Here is a 23,384-nt window from a genome sequence, read left to right as displayed (position 1 = left end):
AGATTTTTGTGTGACAGCAACAGTGAGACATACTGTTCTTTGAAAGGATTTGTGGTTTGTATTCAAGGAACTTCAAGACTGATTTCACTTCCTAAAATACAACAAATAATAATCTTGAGAGCTTAAAGATACTGTAAGATTTTTTATTACATACATTCTGGTTTATTCATTAACTTTTTTGGGGGAAAATGGATTCTGTACTAATAATTGTGTGGTTTTGTGGCATACAAGTGGAACACAATTCAATTATTTTATCTGATTTCTGACCTGCATTTTCATGTAGGTCTCTAATTTCAACAAAAAAACAATTATTTAAAAAGAAGAAAAGCACATTGTTTCCTTGCACCCCTCTTAGTAATTATTAACCAAACCCATGTTTTCATATCATAAATATATTGTTGAGAATGAGAATTAATTTAAAAAAAATCAGTTGAAATCTTGCTTTCTTTTATTTCTTAACAGAGAATACCTTGTAAAGCAACTTTTTATTGTCTTTGTCATGATCATCGATTGATATTGAACATATTTTCTGTATCAACAGCCAAATCTGAACAAGCTCTGCATGAAGAAGCACCTTGGATCTTTGAGATATTTCATTATTTGTTTTCGAGCTTTATTCAATTCACTGCTGGCAAGAAACAAGGTTCCCACCAAATTCCACAGAGCTAAAACCAATCTGTTTCACTCTCCCTCACTTTCTCTCACCCTCTTGCACTTCCCAGAAAAGCATGAGCATTTGCTCCAATATGTTTTTCCCCAAATATTATTTATTTTGCATTCTATCATTCATTAAACCACAAAATGCTATGCCTTAGAAACCAAAGTTTTGAGCAATTGTGTATTTTTTTCTCTGTTTCCCCGGACCTGATTGTGGCATGATTTCATATGAGGAATATGGAGCAGTTTCATAAAAGTTTATGACCTGGCTGAGACTTATCGGCAACCCGCTGAAACAAATAACAGGCCAACGTCCGATAAAGCTGCAACTGCTGCAGTGTTCTGTTGATCTTGGGTGTTTTTCAATTTTCTGTATGGAATTACGTGGCTCTGGGTATTGTCTCATTTTGAGAGGTTTGAGAGCATAATCTTGGATTAATGACATTTACGCAGAGTAGATACTGAACTGTGAGAAGTTGCCGCAGACTTGAGTCTTGATACATTAGGTGTTTTTTAAATGGAATTTTTCAAAAAATGCCTTTTAATAGTTGGAATGTGTTGCATTAAATCAAGTCTATTGCATTGCTGCTATTCAGTGTTCAGCAAATGTGTATTATTAGGCCCATTATGACATTGCTTGTAAGCAAAATATATATAATTCTGCAACATCAAAGCTTATATGACTAAAGCACAGATGAGTAATGGTTATACTTTGCTTTCCTCTTTTGGCAGCACAGATGAGAAACAAGTTTTATGTATCAAATTCCCACCGTCCGAGCTGTTCACATCCTCTCCGCTGACATTAGCAACCCTAAGGGCTCAGTTGCCAAGCAGGTCACAGTGTGCTTCAAATCACTCCCAGACGCCTCTTTCTCACAGACGCAGATCAAAAACAGAAGGGGCCCCCTTCCAACTTCCCGGAGAAACCAATATAAGCATGATGGTGAAATAAACCCCGTCAGAGTGGAGATGGAAATTGATTTATTGGTATAAGCAGCAGCATCAACGACAACAAACACATATGAATTCCATTTTCTTAAGATTATAGTGGATTGCTCTGATGAATAGTGGTAAAATAATAACTGTACAGATAATCGCCTGTTCTCCAAGTGTGCAAAACACTCCAACTAAAGAAGTGCAAGTAATTATACACACACACACACACACACACACACATACTAACACAGTCAAATACACACAGGTTTACATACGCTCACATATCAAATAGTAAAAGGCAGTAAAGCTTTTGGTGCTGAGTATGATTTCAACATTAAAAATAAAGTTTGATATTTTGGAAAATACCCTCTTTCACTTTCTTGGCAGATGAGATGATCAATGCCACTTGTATCTTTGTTTAAATGTGAAGCAGCAGATTAGCTTAGCTTAGCATAAAGACTGGAGACAGGAGGAAACTAAGCTTTGTCCGAAGATGACAAAAGCCAATTGTCTGCAGCTCTAAAGCTAAAAAATCAGCACATTATATCTTGTTCACCTTTTTTTTTCTGGTTAGCTACCTACAACCAACTAGCTTAACTTAGCATAAAGACTGGAAGCGATGTAAATCTTCTGTCTGAAGATAACAAAATCCACCTGCCAGCATCTCTTAAAATAATAAGCATGTTTATCATGTTATGCATGTTTTTGCCATTTTAGCTATAGCCAGAAGCTGGTTAGCTGCTGAATATACAATAATTTCCACAGCCTGTTAGCTGCTAGCTATAGCTAACCAGCAAAAAACACTTTTTTTATTTCTTTAATACTTTCAAATGGAATAAACTAACTAGATATAACTTGTAGCTTTAGAGGTACTGACACAATGATGTCACCCTCAGGCAGAGCCCTGCCAGGTGTTTCAACTGTTTTTGGTCTTCTTAACTAACTAAAACCAATAGGGGTATTTTCCAAAACTATTTATTTAATATCCGAACCGTTTACCATCACCATATAAGAACTCATTTGCCTATGTCATTACACAGGTAATGTTGTCTGAGTAAAATACTTCATTATTATTACTGCAATATAACACTTTATAAAAGTGGACACTATACATACTGTTTATATTCAGTTGGTTATACATGCATAAAAGTCACAATTATTGTTGATTATATCTGTTAAAATTCACAGTGTTTAAAAAAAATCCTAATTCCTGTTCAGTTTCAATCTATGGTGATATGAGACCTGTCATAATGCATGACCTCATATTTATCATTTTCTTATGAAAATACAGAGTCGTACCTTATCCTACAACCCTGTACTTGATTTTGTGCCAGTGCACTTTGGCTTATTCTGACTCCGGACATGATTTTGTTTGTGAAATCTTTCATGTTTGGATTACTGACCAGAAGTTTGGTGGTCTGTCGGCCCTAATTCCATTAAATAGATTTTTTGCCCAATAAAGGGATGCATCTTTCAGTCTTTTTCCGATGAGCCAGAAAGCAGTTGGAAGCAAATTAACTTCAAAATGTTCTTGTAATTATACCACAAAGTAGCTCAATGAATAATGAGTGTGAGTAAAATACACTGTGCAACCACTTGCATGTTTAATTGTTGTTTGAGTCGGTAACACGCTTTCCTGTTTTCCACCATCAGTGAGTAGCAAACTCCTGGGGACAGCACATACTCGTCTCCCATCATTCCCTCTGACAGCAAGCAGTCTGCTTTTTCCTTCCTGTAGCTTTGTGCATCCTTCCCAGTAGTGCTGCCCTTTACAGGAATAGCGCACTCTGCTACTGAATGAGGGTAATTTATAGTCACCGTTCAGCTGCATCCTGTTCCTCATCCCACTCTCCCCCTTCTTTCTCTCACGTGTCACAGTGGGTGTGGGAATACAAGGAGTTTGTCTTAGGAAATTTAGCCCGCTGTGAGGCTCGGGCATCTTCAGAGCTTTGTGCGCCAAATCCATTGTTTGTTCCTTTTTTATCTCCAGTTCCTTATCCATCCCTGCCAGGTGTATTTGTTGCTTCAGTGGTCCTACGGATGTGCATTTACTGTCTGAAAAGTACTTTTTGAAGTTATATATATATTTAAGTTGAGCATTTGTTTAATTTTAAAAGCTGCTGGGTAAATGGAAGAGCTTGAAAATAGTCCAAAGGTGACAGATCAGTCGCTGTATTTCCTGGTGGCACGATCAGCATTGTGGTTGTTGGGCTCTGGGCTTTTACACTGGACGCTGGTACCGTTCATGGGTCCGATGCTGCTCGTCTGGCTGTCAGAGTAACACCAGCAGCACAAACACGACTTGAAAAACATGTGAAGACAGAAAGAGAATATTTTAGACGAGTAGTTCGACATATTATGAAATACGCTTATTCACTTTCCTTTTAAGGATTAGCTGAGAAGATTTATACCACTCTAATATTTCTCTGTTAAATATGAAGCTGGAACCAGGAGAGAGCTTCCTTAGCTTAACATTGAGACTGAAACCAGGGGGGAACAGCTAACTTAGCTTGTCCAAAGAAAGGAGTAACCTATGTCTGAAACTGAAGCCAATACAGAAGTGCCTTGGACCTGCAGGGGGCGACTCCAAATGGTTGCCAAAAAAAAGTTTGTTTGCATAGCAGTCTATGAGGAAATGGCCCTACTTCTCACTTGATTGACTACCTCAGTACACATTTTTAATGAGTGTATGATTCTTAATCACTCGTTTCAATACAGCATGATGTTCATATTGCAAATTATGGTCCCATTTAGAGTAAAAAAGACGGGAAAGCAGGATATGCTTTAGGACGTGGCTACCATATGACTGAGTGTGTGTTTTCAGGTTAAAAACAAGTTAATTGTACCATTTTGTTCACCTAAAGATATCATGTTTAGTGTTCAGTTGAACTAAAAGACACTCCAGGAAGTTGGCTGTTCATTTTGAATTGCGGATGCACCTTGCTAATCAAGCTAACTAGCTAGTGCTAGCTTTAGCTAATAGTTTAGCTCCAACCTCTTGTTCAAATATAGTAATTTCTGTCAAAAAATTTCAAACTCAAGGCTTGAAAACAGTAATCCACTTAAAGTGGCATCACAGAGCTACGTCCAGCTCTTTTATACAGAATATGGTCCAAAGATAAGATAATCCTCCTACCAGCTCCTTTAAAACTGACTTATTAACAATTGTTTTTTTCTTTAGTTTAGGCCGTACGAAAGCAGAAGTGTGAATTGCACGAGTTGTACTTTTATGCTGAGACTGTTTTCTAAGTAAACTTACTGACTAGCTGTGTTCCCCTTTTCTCAGTTTCAATGTCATTCCAAGCTAATCAGCTGATGGCTGTTGCTTCTTATTTACTGTACAGACATGGGTTCTTCTCTTAATATAAATCACTTGGCAAGAAAGCAAATAAGGGTTCCTTTAATGTAACAATTTTTTTTTTTTTTTTTTTTGTTTTGTTTTGTTTTGTTCACATTGTATTATAACTGTAGTTGCAACACATTTATTTACAAAATTATAATCACATTATATTCACATTATGCATTGCATAAGGGATAGGGTCAGGCTATAAATTACATATGAACAAAGCCCTGTGTAAAATTGGTCACAATATAGATAGAAATGAAGCTGGAAAGTTTGGTTTCTATAAAAAAAAAAAAAAGTTAAAATAAAAGAAACTGAGAAAAACACTTTCTAATGTAACAAATTTAACAGAGAGGTCTTCCTACATGCGTGGCTCTGCTCTCATCTGCTCCCCCACCTCCCTCCCACAAACCCTTTAACAAGCAAACTTGAGACATGGTTTATCTCCAGCACAGGTCGGTTTGACAGTGTGTGACCTCACCATGACAAAGTGAATAAATAAATCGTTACTCTGCTTTTTACATGTTGCTCATGGAACGTCATAACCATCACACCCTCTGTGTCATGAACAAAAGGCCTGAGTTCACTGTTTCCTTTGCTGACCAGACAAAAACTAAAGGAGTGTGTGCATGTTTGTGTGTGAGAAAGAGAGTGATAGAAAAGTGAGCATCTGAGTTTGTTACATGCATTAATATCCATCTGTTGTGGGAGAGTACTATACCTTGAAGCAGTTTTTAAACTTCTTGCTGACAAAGAAGAGGATAATGGGATTTATGCAGGAGTTGATTGTTGCAAGGTTGATACCAAGGTAATCCATGACCAACAGGAAACTGAAAATAGAAGAAACTCATTATAATTATGTTTATAGAGCACCCTAGAGGCCAATACACCTTTTCAGTGTAGCATTTAATGGTAAACACTTGGCAGAATCAGCTAGTTTCTGTTTCTGGAAAATAAATTCAATTCAAAAAGTAACTCACTTCAGCAGCTCACAGCGCATCTTGTCATCCTGAGAGTAAACCATCTTCTTTAGGATCCGGCTCAGGTGCAGTGGGAACCAGCAGAGGGCAAAGATAAGGACGAGACAGAAAACGGCTCTGGCTACCTCCCTCCTCTGCAGAGAGATAAGGAACATTTCATTCCACCATAAAACAGGAGGTGATGAAGTTTGCGTAATGGAGGGTGTTGGAGGTTAAAATCATGAAATAAACACTGCTGACAGTGCAACATTGACTCATTTCACTGCCTCAAAAAGGTTGCTTTAGCTGATAAATATGTAATCACACATATAGAAGTATTGTTCGACCTGTTTGAGGTGCTCGCTGAGGGCAATCCGAAGACTTCCGTTCCTATGGTTGAGCATCTCGAAGGTCATCAGAGTGTAGAAAATAGCGGTGAGGAGCAGAGGTGCACAAAAGTAGAAGCCAAACAGCCACCAGTCCTTTGCATCCGTATAGAACTACAAAGGGAAACAAGCACATGTAAAATTACATTCAAACTGAAATAATGCATTAGGAATTATGTAAAAAAAAAAAAAAAAAAAAGGCAAGGTTTTACAAGCCACAATTTTCCTCCTGCTCCATTGCAACTCCACGATTTTCTTGTCTGTGTTTTGACTCAAGTTGATGATTTAATGCACCTAAAGGCATATAATACTACCTAGGACTTCATACAACTTTTGCTTCAATTTATATCCATTTCCCACCATTGGTTCCCATTGCACCTACCAGCTGAGGACGGATCCCTCTTTATCATTTGGTAACTACTACTGATATGAGCTTAAAGGTCCAAATGAGACGTCATGCGTGATATTGATGTGTATCATAGAAGTAAAGTTAAAATGATTTTTATTATGCAGGTATGATCCTAGTAGTAAGAATCTATGCTTTTATATGTGAACCTGACTCAGACCTAAACTTGTCGTTTATCGTCGGTCTAAAAACAACCCACTTTGGGTCCATTTGGCTCTTGTAAGTATGTTCTTTAAAAAATACCACAATTGCACAAGTCTGTAAACTTTACTGAACTTTGTTACACAGTTTCTACGGAAAGCAAAACGTTGTTGAGTTGTGTACCAAGAAAACAAAATCAGCTGGGACTGATATCTGTCAAGAGGTCAGTTTTGCTCAGTCTCCAGCATTTCAAAGCTGATATCTAGAGTGAGATTACTTCAGTTTTGTACATATGGAATAGATACGCACATGTGGCTCAGTTTGAGGCCCCAGATTTCAGGTCTCAGTAATTGCACTTGGCCTGCAATCAATTATGTGCTCCAAGTATGTGAAAAGGTCCACCATCACATGAAAAGAGCAAGTAGACCAGGTTTATTTCTTAAAGGGATACTACACTTATAATCTTTTTAGTAGCAAATACTCAATTACGGGCTTGAAAGGTGAATTAGAGTGGAGTATTAATTATCTCTGACAGGTTATATTTGGTTAATTTATCGGAAATACTACTGGTCTGATTTTTGTGAAACTTGTTGGAAGGATGAAGCATATACATGTTACGTGGTCCAAGGAGGGTATGTTTTTATTGTGCTTTCTTTATTTGTTTGTCTGTCTGTCAGCACCTTTGTTAACATTGCAAGATAGGACATTTGTGCTCCATTCACATGGTGTCGGAATAATCGGAAAAATTAGTTCCCGAACATTTTTCATGGCTAACCAAATCTTTGCTCTTTGTTGTCACGCAAATACTGGAAAACAGCAATCAACACGCTAATGCTCTTAGCAATAAATGCAACAAATTCTTCTGCGTAGAGCACTTGTCGTTTCCACCTTTGACCGTAAAAAACAAAAGACTTTCCAACTTGGAAAATTGGAACAAGCAAGGGGCACATGAATGCACCAGTGGCCTTGATGGAGGTCTGCACTCTCCAAATGGACTTCTAGTTTTCTTGTGTTTTTACTTATTTTCTGTCCAAGCAGAAAATATTTATTTATTTTACAGTTCTTCTCATGATCTAAAACTACACTACTGTGCAAAAGTCTTAGACAGGTCTGAAAAAAATCCTCGAAGAATTGATGCTGATTTAAAGGCAAAGGGTGGTCACACCAAATATTGATCTGATTTAGATTTTTCTTCTGTTCACTCACTTTGCATTTTGTTAATTCATACAGATAAACTATTAACCCTTAATAGGGCACTCATTGAAATACTTGCAAATTCCAAATTTCAACCTTAGAGAATATTGGAGGATATTACATACAGCCAGAATGTGTAAAAAAAAAAACACAAAAATAATATTTTGAGAAAAAAGTTTACGAGTTTAAAGTGGCAAATCTACGAGTAAAAAATGCGTAGATTAATGAGATTTAAAAGGTTGAATCTGGGAGAAAAAAGTTGCTTTTTCCCACTTTAAATCTCTTAAATCTGCAACTTTTTTTTCTTGTAGATTTGCCACTTTAATCTAGTAAATATGCAACTTTTTTCTCGAAATATTACCTGAAGTTACCAAATATAGTTCTTCGCCTGATAAAGGGTTAACATTTATATTTTTGAAAGCATTCTGAGTTTTTTCAGACACGTCCCCCCCTCACAGACACGTCCTCCACATGCAGGTGAGTTTCCTATCTCCTAATCCAGTGATGTTTTGTCTCTCCATTGCAAAACCCAACTCTTCCATATGAGTACCATGACACACTGTACTTCACTGCACTTCTTGGCCTCAATACAAAGCAAAACATTTGTACACAAAAGCACTAAACAGCAATTTTCTTATCCAAAAAATGATAAGAAATCAATCAATATGTGCTGTGTGTGAGTCTGAGTGTGTGTTTGTGTGTGTGCATGACTAAATGCGTGTGTGTGCATGTTTGTGTATGTATACCTACAGATGTGTATGTGGGGGAGGGAGGGATGGGTTTTGTCATTTTTATTGTCTGTTTTCATTCTTATTTTTTGTAAAGCACTTTGTGTTGCATTTTTATGTATGAAAAGCTCTATATAAATAAAGTTTGATTTGATTTGAGGATGGCGTACCTGCATGAAGTTAGTCTTGGGGTTGAGCATGCAGGTGGTCATGGTTACGTTCCTGTAGGTGAAGGTGACCATGTCAAAGACAACCGCCTCCGGTACGGCCAGGAAGAGCGACAGCAACCAAATAGTCACAATCTCCACAACTGTGAGCAGAGGGATGCCCACTCCCTGAACTCTGCTCCAGGATGCCACGGCTCTGTACCTGTGAGACATAACAGATGGAGGAGACACATTAAATTGATTAGTTTAAAATAATGTGATTAGGGGATACAAGAGAGGAGTTACTGCAGCAGGGGTGATTATGAAACAGCACTCTTGGGATACAAATTGAAATAGAAAGTATAAAATGTAACACGATTATAAGTTATTACTATTTATTAATTAAAACAGGGCTGCAGGAGTTCAGATGCTTTCAGTCATTAAATAGAAATCAGTAAGTCATCACTTTCTTCGTCTCTCCTGACAAAGACAAAGCTAACAACATCTTCCTTATGCATGGCAGCACACCAAACACAACAAACTGCTCAGTCAGCAAAGAATATCAAAATGTTAAGTTTTAATGAGGAGAGATGATCAATTGTTTATTTTAAATATCTAATATTTATATTTTTGTGAAGCCTCCAAACAGACTGGCCCATGTTGGCAGAGGGGTCTGTCTGTTGGCTTGTGTTTCCCGTGCACTGAATACTTGTTTGCTTGTTTGTTTCATTAATGGAAACCACTTGTCGAAATGTTTTAGTAAAATCCTGCATCAAGATTTTATGGCAAAAACAATATATTTTTCATGACACATTTGAATTTCTCTGTTGAACAACATGGCGGCATTTATATTTCACTAAGTGGTAATGTATCCACCTTTTTCTCTTCCTCCAACATTGAAAAGATACAAAAGAGACTTAATACACACACACACACACACATGCGCAAATATGCTACACGTTTCCTGGAAACAAATAGAGAGCATCTGCTCTTGAACACAACTGTACAGCACTGCTGTGTTTTTTCTCATAATAGAGGTCATTAAATATGTCTGCCTGGTTGAACCTTGGAGCCATTTTGCAAGCCTCTTATCTCTAAAGTTGTGTCTATAGTGCATAAAGTGAGATGACAATGAACTTCAGCACTCCTTGATCATCATTTATTCATTAGGGAATTTCTATTAAGGTCTATAAAAAAAATAGAAGTTGTCAGTATACTTGCCATACATATGTTGTTTTTAATGTTGGCATTATATATAGAGTTTTCAGTGCACTTTATATTGCATGTAAGATAAACGACTATAACATTAAAGAATAAAGAGCATCTCTAGCTCATCACACAAGTTGTGAACACATATAATAGAGCGGAGGGATAAATATAAATCTTCCTCAGTAAGTATTGACTTTTCCCGAAAGTGATCATCATCTCAGCTAACCGAATCATCACGTCATTAAACTGGAATCAAATAAAATACAAAATCTCTGCTTCTCTTAATAACCAGAATTATATTAGAAGAAAACATTTGTGACAAATTAATCTCTCTTGAGTGGAGTAAAAGATGGATGAATTGGCAAGGCTCATCAGCCAAATTCAATTTCTTTAATTGCCTTTCCAATGACTGGACCTCCTACTCAGATTTTGTGTAATAGTATCTGTTTTTTCAGCTATGAAATAAATATGCAGAAAGTTACGCTTCTCTCAGGCTTCAGATGGGCTGTGCAAGACCATGTAACCTTAGATTAAAGTGGCTCCTTTTCATACGTCTCTATGGAATGATAAAAACACAAATTAAACCTTCTTTATTAGAATGAGTTATAATGTCCAAGAAGTTTTTTGGAGGATGGATTGCTTCCCCAAAAGCTACTTTAATATGTTTGATGTTTAATCAAACACCACATCATAAACATGTGCAAAAAATCTTATTATACATAATAAATGTATATTACTGCTCCTGATGCTGCGTTCATCGGTGTGAGAATGAATTCCCAATGGTGGCAGGTGGCACCGTTTAGGGTAGCCTCTGCCACCAGTATGAATGTGTGTGTGAAAGGGTGAATGAGCGCAGTCCGTAGTGTAAAGAGCTATTTTGTCCATTTTTTAATTCTTTTCATGTCTTTGTAAGTCATTTTGTGTCTTTTTTTAGTCATTTTGTGTCTTTTGGTGTCTTTTTTTGTCATTTTGTGTCTTTTTTTGGTCATTTTGTGTCTTCTTTTAGTCCTTTAGTCCAACATGAAATGTGATTTTGAATCTTTTTTTTACTTTCAAAACACTATCATGCTCAATCAAGAATTTTAAATGTTGCAAATGTGTATTACAAGTACACATTACATTAAACTGCATCATTTTCAATTAAATTCTGGAAAAGTTGGTGTGTTCTAAAACTTTTGACCAGTAGTGTAAGTGCAGGTCCATTTACCATTTACCATATTAGGTCACTGTTTTAGCATACACAAAGCAGGATTTTCCTGCTGGCTCACCAGAACTGACTCTCACACGTCAGAGCTCCAGATGTGACTTCAATAAAAGGCTTTTTTTAGTGTGAAGGCACTGACCTGTCCACGCTGAGGGCACACAGGTTGAGAACGGTGATGCCCACAGAGGCTTTCTGCAGGAAGGGCACCAGCTTACACAGAATCAGGCCGACAATGTTGTGTTCAAAAAGCCAACCGGATGCCAGGAGCTGGTGGGAAAAACCACATAAGATAACTGTTACGCAAACACTTTTCTCAAAGGAATAAAAACACATTTCACACTAACATAATGTGTCATTAAATCACTATTTGGCTTAGCTAATGTAGCAGTATAAAGTGAATGATTTAAAGTTATCTCTCTTTAGGGATTTGACTGTTAATCACACTTTTGTTACTGGATTCATGCAGGCCGTCGATGATATCTATTTAAGGAAATTTTACTGCAGATCGGAGACCTCTCAATGTCATGTTTACGTCAGAGTGAGTTTAGTCTGACACGAACCATATGGAGCTCATCAGCTGATAAAACTTTGCACAACTTTTGCAAAACTTTCAATCTCCTGCAAACTTTTAGCCTCTTGAAAACGTACAACCGAGCTTTAATGATAATTCACTATGTTGTCACTTCCACAACCTCTTATAGTATTACTTTCTGTGGGAAAATAAGTCAAGGCCATGTGAAGTTTGTTTCCATCAAAAACTCCTACTCCAGCATGATATAACCTGCGTAAAAAAGACGTTTCCCAGAACTGAAGCCAAAGGAAGAACTTCAGTGTGCTTCCTGGCCCTCCATTGTTTACTTGTGCCATTAAAGTTTCCCAGGAGCGCAGAAGAGAGGCTGAGAGGGAAGGAGCCCACACCACACCACTGTTTTCAGTGTATAAGTAGCTGATTATTTTTGGAAACACTGTCACAGCCCCGAGGAAGTGAACAAGGGGGCTTCAACATGGTTTCAGCAGTGTAGACGTGGCTCTTTCTTTGTTTGTGCACAAACTGTTCCCCCGGTAAGATTTTTGTTTCCTCTCTGCACATGTGTTGCTCAGACTACGAATCTACTGTGACTTCAAAGTCCCAAGTTAATTCTAACCAGGTGGTCTTCTCATTTCTTCTCTTATAAAATGGCGTCCCATTAGATCAAGTTGACTGATGACTCCCATTTGCTATCATTCTTGATTATTATACAAAGCATGACAGTATTTATTGGTATAAATCAACCCAAGACAGGAGCCCTCAGCATAATTCATCATCATTAAGCGCCTCATATTTCACATACAATCCAAAAGTAAACAAAAGCGTTGTGAGTCACCAAAAAAAATAATAATTCAAAACTGAAGCTGGCTGTCACTCTCAGACTGATTGGCAGGTTAGTAATAAACAACTACTTAATATAGTAATGTGTTAATAGTTTCTGATGCTGTTAAATGTTTGTTTACACCATTAATGCTCATTAATATTAGAATTAAATGAGCTGACAATACTTATTACCAGCTGAGAAACATAAACAGATTTTTATTTACAGCATTACAACCTTTGACACTGACTTTTATTTGGATAAAACACTAGAACTGAAAACTCCACAAGTGATTTATCACGTGAGTAACACTGGGTAAAAAACAAAAAAAACCTCCAGATAAGGGGCAGTGACTAATGTCCCAGGTCAATACAAGGCCACTGGCATGTGTGACTACAGCCTGATTCCTGTGTTTATTTAAGCCAGCCATATCCCTGCTCCTCTCATCACTAATCTGCCCACACGAGGGAGATAACGGCGTCCGACTGATTACACTTTCCCGTCTATTTGCACACTCCCTTACCCCCCTTTTCCCGTCTGTAATATTCCACTTTATCTCTGTGTATCACTTCCATTGTTGCTGCATTTCATCATATCAACAAGGAGACCTGTCACTTGGCTCTCAAAATAAGGTCAAGACTTTAATTAAACATGCACAAGCAGATTGATAACTGTACCTTGTATGCATTGAAGGGTAAAAAGATTATGTACATAAGGTCCCCCAGTGCCAGACTGGCAATGAGTGCGTTCGGCCCGTTCCTCATGCACTTGTGCTGGTAAATAATCTTCAGCAGGGTGCCGTTGCCAACCAGCCCGACCAAAAACACGGTAATGAAAATGATCGTGTTGATGTACTTAAAATAGTAGCTAATGTTGGGAGATATAAAGCACATCGGAGGTGCTAACGGCTTCTTCATGACAGTTCCATTTCCAGATCCCACAGCCTGGGCATCAGGCCGCGGGGCCCCCATGTTGAGGTCGGGCCCCGTGCTGGGGTCGACGGTGCTGAAGATACTCGGAGACTGGAGGGTGGAATGGACGAGAGAGTCCTCCTCTTCTTCGGCTCTGTTTATCTGGCACATTCCTCTGGCTGCCATACAGGCCATTAGCACCAGCATATGCACAGCTGGGGTGCCCATTATGGAACACATTCGGCGCTTTGATTCCACTGATTGAAAGACTGTCCCAATATATCACTGGTGAGAGAAGAAAACGGCAAACAAGAGAGAAATTTGGTTAATTTTCAGACACAGTTTTACACTGATTGTTTCACTTCACCTCCTCCTATTTCCCTCTGCTTAAAATCAAACCAAAGTGGAATGCTATATGTCAGTTACACAGTTAAACAGCATTACTGTCCTTTCAAAAGCAGTGAGGAAGTTTAATAACTTCTTCAAGACTTCAAAAAGATTTTGCCAAGAGGGCACAGATGGGGGATGCCAGGGTTTGTTAGAGTCAGACAGACAGTTCAGGATAAAGCATCAGCAGAGCACATTGGGCATCTTGTTTGCTCTCAGTCGTCCCTGGAAGAGGGAGCTGTCTGTTACGGCTTTGTGTCAATAATGTTGCAGCCACACAGTGAAGCTTCTAAAGCTGTTCTCACAATGAGCCCCCTTGCATGAGTTTGCAACTGAAGGATTTCCTCAGTTTTGCGTTCTCCCTCTGTTTCTAATTTAGAAGGGTTTAAACATGTGGTTACAAAACAAAGAGCTTTTTTTTTAACATGAATGAAGTGCTGCAGTGCTGATTTCCAGTCAATGCTTTTCAATGTAAGCATAAAACAAAACTTATGTTTTCAATTCTCCCCCTGAATATTTATATAAAGGTGCCTTCACCTCTACTGCCTCCACACAGGAGAAACAAGAACCTTTCTGGACCAAATCAGAGCAATTAATTCCACAAAACTCCTGTTAAAGAGCAGATAAAGTTTTAAACTGTCATATCGACAGTGAAGCCCTTTTCATCATGTCACAGCACAGGCAACTCTTATAGCCCAGAGTTCTTCCTGTTCAAAGTCCCAGCTGTCACCAAGTACACAAAGAACTATTTAGCAGCCAGCCCTTCAAGTAGCATCACAGTTTAGCATCAGCATGACACTGCTGGGATCAGTGACAGCACGCAAACTGATCTATCCATAAATAATAAATACATTTGGTTTTCACCTACCGCTTCTAAAATGTCTGCCTGGCCCCCTTGGAAACCGTCAGGCAAACTTTCGGCTGAAGCCCCCAGACATCTGTATCACATCACATGAGTAATTAACGCACTATCAAAGCCGCACCGTATCCCACTTGGTTTGAGCAATGCACCCGTCTGCTCTGAGGTGCCTTCGCATTATGGCTCAGAGTTTCCTGTGGAGAGTTTGCAGTATGTGTGTGTGTTTGTGTGTGTGAGCTTGTGTGTATCTCTGCCGGTGTGTGTGTGTGTGTGTGTGTCAAAGCACCAGTGAGACACTTTGACTGGGTGGGATAGTAAATCTCCACCTCCCTTTGGTAACAGACTGGGCCCCCTTTGGAAACATCACCCACCCCCCACCCACCCACCCCTCTTTCTCCTCTCTCTCAGAGGCACCGCCTGCTGACAGTCATCTCCAAGGAACGGCAGCACACACATGCACACTTACACACACACATACACACACACACACACACAGGGGCAAGGGCATCTGGGAGCCCAACGCCCCTCCAATCTGCCCTTTTCTTTAAATCCCTCCTACCTTCTCTTTCAATTCCTCTCTGACTCACATTATGTCTTGTATACATTACATGCAACTGTTTCCTCACACGAGAGGCAGCAGAGATTAGAAGGTAGAGAGGAAGGCACAGGGAAGTCAGTGTCCATGTTGTGATGTTATGTTTGCCTCATTTGAAAACGGGGGGGAAACTGAGACGGGAAGTGGGAGCTAACCATCTTTACTTTTACAGACTAAACGCTGCGTGGGTGGCCAGACCACATCACACTTTGTGACTCTTGCAGCGTTATAATAAAGTTTTTCATTAGCTGGAAATGTGGACAATCATTGTGCAGTTAATTAAAAGGTTTGGGGAAAGTGGTTAAGTCTACATGAGCATTCCAATTACCAAGCAGATAAATAACAAGATAAAACAAATGCAGAAAATCCAATAGATTCATACTTGCATGCAAAAAGAGAAACAAAACAAACAACACAAACAGACAGATAGTGCTCTGTGAGATGACTTAATGCCTGAAAGAGAGTAGAAGACAGGTCAATGTCAAGAGAGAAGAGTGCTCTTACATCAGTGTCCATTATGGATTACAAAATGGACCGTTTATCATGATGTGCGCTGAGAGCAGGAAGAGGGTTATCAGGGTCACCACGGTCTGTTTTCCCACCGCCAAAGAGCTGATGCAGCAACTGCTTAAAGAGGAAAACCACTCAATTTTTGAAAAAAAAATTATGAACTATCCCTCTTGTCTGGCAGAATTCAGAATGTATTTGCTAAAAAAAAGGGCCAATTCTCCACTGAATAGGTTGAATAAACAAATAGATAAATACTTAAGAAACTTACATGTGATCCACTCACAATGAGCAAGTTATTTTGTTTTTATTTAATATGGTTGTGAATTTTGTGGGCTTTTAATTAAAAGGAAATATAATGAAATAAAGAAATTAATGAATTCCAATTTGGTACATTTATAAGCACCATAAACACAATTTTAAGTTCTGATTCTATTATTTATTCAAATTTCATTTAAGTATATTGACAATATGTCTGCCATAATAAATAAATTGACTAAGTATATATGACTTTAAGTATGCATATGATTGCTGCTTATACAATGTACATGGTTAGATAAATAAATATTAACAATATTAAGCTGTATTTATATATTTTCTCTCTTGCCATAGTCAAAAAACAAAATGATAAAATATGCAGTTTGTCATTCTCAAATATATGAATGTATTAGCATTATAAAAGGTGTCTCACAAGGACAAATGTGCCACAAAACAAAACAAAAATTCTAAACAAATACAGAACAGAAACAGAAACGTGCTGGAAATGGAAAATATGTGCTGCTCAAAATCAAAAAATGATGCAAAGTCAAAAACACAGAAAATGTTATTGCAGACAGCCACTGTATCGTCTGACCCCCAATCAGGTTCACATTGTTTGTCAAAGTATTGCAAAAATGCACATGGTTACTACAAATATGATTAATATCATAACTTTCTAACCTTAGCTTTTACGCGCAAAATTTGCTTTCAGACTTCTCCGGTGAGGACAGTTTTTCCTCTCAGCCTCTTATACTTTTGATGTCATGCAACTGTATTTTATATTACAATATAGGGCTTGCAGGAATAATAACTGGATTCCATGCATTAAATACATATAAAATGGATAGAAAACCGTGTTGCATCCCTAAACTTTAAAAAAAAAAAAAAAAATTCAAACTTTGAATGAAACTTTTATGCTTCCTCCCTGGAACATATAGGTTCAGTGTTTATGGTTCATTTGCAGGTACTTTTCCTACAGTCAAATGTGACTTAATTGGGTAATGCCAATATTTACAGCCATTTAAAATTAAAGGGATCGTGTTTTCTTTAATTGTAGTCATGAATTTTTCATGGCTTCTGAATTAGTTATGGTCAGCAGTGGCGAATATTTAATTTATTGGAACGTGATTTGCTGACGGCATCTGATTTTCTTACCCCCCTCTTTTTTTCCCCTTTTTTTTTTCCAAAGTCCCTTGATTGTTGGCAGCTTCTATGACATTTTAACTTTTGAGGGGGTAGTAGAGTCTTTGTTAGTAAATCCATTAATATATAAATGATGAAACCTTTACCTGCTCCCAGTTGCTTTGGCTTTCATGTTGTTGTTGTGTTGTTGTTTGGATCATAATCAGGTATTAATGCCATTCTGTCTGAACTCAAAGATGGCAGGCTGCCTGGTAATTCATATGCTTGTTCTCTGATGGCATCTGTCGAAGTGTGCTCTCTGCATATTGGTACATACCCTATGGGAAATTTCAATCCAGCCCCAGACTGAGTGGGATGTAAGCAATTTCTTAACTGGGACACTTGCGCGAAAACAGAAAGAACAGAGAGAGAGATACAGGGAGAGAGAGAGAGAGGCAGGGAGAGAGAGAATAAGTTTGAGGCCAATTCTACTGTGACAAGCAGTGACAGAGTGAGGAGGGTTCAGTATACTGCCTGGCTTTATTAATTTGGGACATATGCTCCACACAAACAAAAAGTTACGGCGAAAATCAACCATAATAAGAAATGTGAATCTTGACGGAGGAATTTTCCTAATAGCCTGATTAGTGCCACAGCTTGACTTCATCTGAAATTAATCAATATAATATTAACAGACTTTCTTAATTAGGAGGAGGGGAGCTTTGTCACAGCAGCGATGATGATATCTGATGAAAAGAGCCTGCGGAGAACTCTCGAGAAAGAATTTGGCTGCTGTAAAGTTCCTGCAACTTTTACTTTTCACCTTGGCCCCCGAGCGATCTGAAGGTGGATGGTTAATGGTAACTGACAGGAGGTTATCTTTTGTACGACTTTACCAAGATAAATCTGCAGAAAAACAGCTCGTTCGTGGCTCTTGGAGCTCTCAGTGGATTATCTTTGTAGCTGTGTTTTTGTCAAGACCATATGTCGTAAATTTGAAGCATGAGAACAACCAAAATTGTCTGCAGTAGAGATACTTGAGTTAAAAGTCAGCAAGGCACATGTCAGGACTGACATCTCACTCAGAGCTGAAAAGAGAACCTCTGCTGACTGAAATTAAATAAATATGTCAGGGTTTTTTTTAATGACAACACAGATTTTCCCACAAACAGGAAATAACATCAGCATCATAATATTTAAGAGTGAACTTTAATTGTTACCATCAAGTCTTCTGTGACTTATTTCCCTTGATTTCCCTTGAAATTATGAGCCAGAGAGCAGCTGTCTTGAAGTGTAGTTTGCACTTAAAGGGATAGTTCACCCCGAAATTTCCAAAATATTTTTTTTTCTTGTACCTTTTAGTGCTAGGGATGCACTGAATTCTGTAGCTATTCCATGAAGTTGTCTCCATTTGCAGGTGCATTTCAATTGATTAGAATATCATAGAAAAGTTTATTTAAGTCAGTAATTCAATTCAAAAAGTTGAAATAACACATTATATAGATCCATTACACACAGAATGAAACATTTCATGTCTTAATTTATGTAATTTCTTCTAATTATAATGAATATGCCTTACATTTAATGAAGACCTAAAATTTAGTGTCTCAAAAGACCAATTTTAAAAAGTAGTTTAATATGGAAAAGTTGGCCTCTGAAAAGTATGTCCATCTATATGACTCAATACTTGGTTGGGGTTATTTGACTTGAACTACTGGAAATTGACTTTTCCGTGATATTCTAATGTATTGAGATGCAAGGCAGGCAGGATGACGGCACAAACCCAGTGCTTTGATGCATATGTTCATGTCACGTTAGAAACTTATTTTCCATGATGTAACTGTGTCCAGTAGTTCTGTACGTAAATATAACACACCAAAAAAGTATTTTTGGTACTTAAGTTTCAAGTCAAAATCAGTGTCTCTTATTTCTGTTAGGACATCATATGAACCGCATTGCATACGTAAGAAATCATACAACCCAGATTCCAAAAAAGTTGGGACACTGTGTGAAATATGAATTAAAAACAGAATGCATCAATGTCAGAATGGAGGTATATGTTTACAAGAAACAAAGGTTTCACATTTTCAGTATTAAATATCTTGTCTTTCTACTGTTTTTATTCAGTGTTCTAGCTTTTTTCTGAATAGTTCATGGTAAAACGCTGTTTGTCATGAGCTCAGATGTAAAGGAACTATTTTCTTTTTAGTATAGTAAAGTTCCTCACAACAAGGTCTGTGGATTATCCTGGATAGCCGGGTCATGATATCAGGAAAGAGACATTACTATAGAGTGTTTCAAGAGAAGCCAGATGCCTCTATGGCTACAATCTCCAACACGCTGCAAAGAAAAATCTGAAGACTGATTAATACCACAACAAGTAAAATAATTAAAATGTATAGTTTAGATTTTTGGGTGAACTGTCCCTTTAAGAATGTTATTTCTTTGCTGCTTCATATCTCAGAGTTGCATTCCAACCAGACAGCACCTTACGATTCAAAAGTTAACCACTTCCAAAGGATGACTCAGTCTTACCGGCATCAGCTCTTCCAACTGGAATCAGGGAGGAGGGGAGGTTGTACATAAATGGAGGAGTGTGACTGCCAATTTGAGCATCATTGTGTTGAATATGAGGATCATATGTACGAGATTAACACAAATTTCAGTAATTTTTGCAGAATGTCAAGGGTTGACAGGCTGATTCTGCATAGAGTCAATGTCACATGCACTGCAAAAAAGCCAACTTGTATTTTTTGGCCTAAAACAGTGATTTAAGTTGGTAAAACTTGGAAATATAAATGATTGACATTTAGGGCAATAATGTAAGTTAGCACAACAAAGGAAGCCAGTTGTATGCTCAAAAACAAGTTGGTGAGTTGTTGTTACTTATATCTTTAAGTTGGGGTTCAAAACAAGGGACAATAGTTCTGATAACTCTTATTTCTTTGTTGTGAAATGCGGGAAAGCGGTGAAATTCATTAGCGAAAGCTAGCGGCTAACTGATGCTAGCGGCTAACTGACGCTAGCGGCGCTGCTTGTTACAGCTACAAGTGTAGCCGTTAGCGTATCAATGCTAACTCAAACTTGTGGTCGCAACATTAGCTGACATTTCATAGCGGCGTTACAATCGTGCCAATTCAGCACATTGCAGAAGTTAGCAGAAGTAAGGATTAAAAGTTATTACAATGTAAAATTATAAGTTAGTTAGAGTTGACAAAAATCAGAATTTAGAGTTGAGCAAACTCAAAAACAAAACTTAAAATATTTAGTTTAATTGTCCAACTTAAAATTTTATCGAAGTTTGTTGCCTTGAAATTTTGAGTTCACACAACTTTTCTTTTTTTGCAGTGTGGAAGCATTTGCAATATGGTTCATTATAGGAAGAATAAACTTTAATGGTGGTATTTAATGAAATGTGCCAAAGAGGAAGAATACAAATAATGAAATATCTGTGAAAAAAATTGAAATATAGGAGATACTTTTACTATGTAGGTGCTGTTGTTGGGAAACAATGCCAACCAGAGTCCCTGGAGTCTCTCTGTGGCTGCAATAACATTATTCACAGAGACGGCATGGTGCAGGAGCATTGTCTGTAAAGTTTATACTGTCATTTAATGTGGCCAGAGGATCTTAACTGATCTGAAGTCACATAATGTTTAGCTGCTATAAAAGTTCATAATAGCTTTAAATTATAGCCAGCAGTTACACAGCCGACACCAACCCACTATTATTTTAATCAGCTCCACTTTTTTAAGTCTAGCTGTACAAAGTTAACTGGGTGTTAAATTTCAAAAAGCTTTTGCAGCTTTTGCTGATGAAAGTGGAGGTACACAGAATTCACAGCTTATCGATTGCCTGCACACGGCTCTCAACATGGCTGAGTCAGCGGCTAGCAGCTAATGGTGCTAATGCCAACAGGAACAGTGCTGAAACAGTTACAGTTGCAGCAGAGCTAACAGTGTAACCTGATGGGGAGCATTGTTGCTTAAGGTTCAGTTCAGTTCAGTTCAGCTTTTATTTCGAACATGTGCGAGTAACACAACAAAGTAAACTCAAAAACAAATACATCTAATGAGAATAATCAAAACAAAAAAAATAGCAATAGTCAAAACAAAAGCTGTAATGTGAACGCAACATGTCCGAAAAGGAGTAGGATGAAGCATATGCTTATTAAAACCTACCCCTTCTCCACTACTCAATTAACACTTTTCTCCCCCCCCCCCCCCCCCCCAACATACATATTTAAATAATACATATTTACAAAAAAAAAACATATAAACAAAAACATAAAACATAAACAAATACATGAATAATTTATCATTTATGAAAACACCCGGTTGTTAAAGCCCTTCTTCCTCCCTGTCCCTTGTGAAAACCATGTGTTTGTACCGCTTTTTAAACTGGATCATGCTTGGACATTGCTTGAGCTCCACACCCAGTCTGTTCCCCAGCCTCACTCCACAAACTGAACGACAAAAACTTTTTAATGTTGTACGTGCCCGCTGATGTTTTAGATTAAACTCACCCCTCAGATTATAACCCCCAAATCTGTAAAAAAAACAATTTTTGAATACAGGTTAGCAACATGGATTGGCTACCACAACAATTGCTACTTATCTGCAGACAGAGAGGCTCAGATTTAAACAAAAAAAGAGGGATTTAGAGCAAGTGAATTCTCCAAAATGTTCATGTATTCTTTAAATATTACCAAACAGACAACCAAATACAGTTTGCTCATGTATAATTACCACAAGGAACCAAATAATAAGGTAACTATGGGAAACATACTGTCCATTAAAGTGATCCCTGTGTGTAATATTATGCTACACAGTGATATCACTTAAAGTAAAAAGCTGTCATCCAGCAGGATAATGCTTGTGAAACCATTGTAAATCATCTTGTAAAAACAATCAATTGCAATTCATTTTTTCATAATTGCTCCCCTAATGTACAGACCCAATGCTTGTTACATTCACATGGTAAACAAAGGCCTCTCAGACGTCAGGATAACTGATAGTGGAGTCTTTAACGTGGTACTTACAGCCGAGACACATTCCTGTGTACAATCTGGTTCTTGTCGGACAGACCCTCTCCTCACAAGAGCCTGAGCCCATCGCACTTTGCTCTCTCCTATCAGAAAACCCTGAGTGCATGCTCAAAATGTCTGGGGCACAATTATAACTCCTTGTCAGCAAACAGGACTCTTTCAGATACTTCTGGGTATTTTTTAAAACACAGATATCTCTGTGTACACTCCGTATAAACTACCAAATTAGTGTGAGAATGTTGTGTTGCAAGTCTCACTGCTACTCGAGCTGCAATCAACACTTTGCAGTCTTTCCTTCAGGTAGGTTACGTTTGTAAAACATCTGTGGACAATTTGAACGTGGCATGCTACTTGTAAACACAGCTGTGAAAACCAAGTGGCCAAATACTGAAGATAACAAACCGCCGTCAAGAGAGACTGATGGCGTTTCCGTGTTGAACTTCCAGATGTTTTTCTGTTCATACTTGTTACCTGATAAAGATCTGATATCAGAAAACAATTTGAATGCATTGCACTTCATAACTGCCGCCATACTTGGTGAGAGCAGTGTTTTTAAGGAACAACTTTGGCAGAAAATTGTGGAGATTAAACACAAATGTTTGATAAAATTGTTGTTGTTTTTTAGATAAAGGAGGCTGAGAGTTCACGCTGCTTTCTTGTACTAAATTGGCTACTAAGTTGACATGTGTGTAGCATGTGATGGCAGTCTGTCAAGAGGCCGCTGACATGCTTTCCTCCCAGTCTGTTCCCCACTGTCCATCATATCCAGTTTCTATTTTAATTGGACCAACCTCCAGCCAGACCTCGGCCCCCACCCCCCGTCCACCCTTCCAGAACACTTAATCCCTCCACTTATTCCCCTTGATTGCTTGCAGTGTTGTTTTCTGCTTTGATGTCGGGCATTTGGCCTGTTTGTATTGCTCTCTTGGACTGCCTTATGAATCTACGGAATACAACGTTTTCTTTATATGAATACTTAAGATTTATAAAAGCTAATAAACTGGATTTGTGTGTAAAACTCAAGGTGAACAATTTGATAA

General features: G+C 38.0%; 1 protein-coding gene across 1 annotated transcript; it reads right to left on the bottom strand.

Annotated features, from left to right (window-relative positions):
• Positions 1 to 1,628: 1,628 nt before the first annotated feature.
• Positions 1,629 to 15,050, bottom strand: ednraa (endothelin receptor type Aa). The gene is made up of 8 exons (XM_059342248.1): positions 14,825 to 15,050; positions 13,336 to 13,854; positions 11,449 to 11,576; positions 8,921 to 9,119; positions 6,243 to 6,395; positions 5,917 to 6,050; positions 5,658 to 5,766; positions 1,629 to 3,894 (listed from the first exon to the last, which is right to left on the bottom strand). Exons 2-8 carry the CDS (start codon positions 13,807 to 13,809, stop codon positions 3,757 to 3,759), a joined length of 1,335 nt encoding a protein of 444 aa, XP_059198231.1. The 5' UTR covers positions 13,810 to 13,854; positions 14,825 to 15,050; the 3' UTR covers positions 1,629 to 3,756.
• Positions 15,051 to 23,384: the final 8,334 nt, after the last annotated feature.

Source organism: Centropristis striata, chromosome 1, assembly GCF_030273125.1.
Source record: "Centropristis striata isolate RG_2023a ecotype Rhode Island chromosome 1, C.striata_1.0, whole genome shotgun sequence".
In the NCBI taxonomy this organism is placed as follows: Eukaryota; Metazoa; Chordata; class Actinopteri; order Perciformes; family Serranidae; genus Centropristis; species Centropristis striata.
This window is presented reverse-complemented; position numbering and strand designations above follow the sequence as displayed.

Excerpts from the sequence above, each read along its gene's own strand:
- ednraa (XM_059342248.1), bottom strand. The coding sequence starts at position 13,809 with ATGTGTTCCATAATGGGCACCCCAGCTGTGCATATGCTGGTGCTAATG. Across the intron at positions 9,120-11,448 it reads TGTGCCCTCAGCGTGGACAG|GTACAGAGCCGTGGCATCCT; the intron begins GTCAGTGCCTTC and ends TATGTCTCACAG. Across the intron at positions 5,767-5,916 it reads ATGCGCTGTGAGCTGCTGAA|TTTCCTGTTGGTCATGGATT; the intron begins GTGAGTTACTTT and ends TTCTATTTTCAG.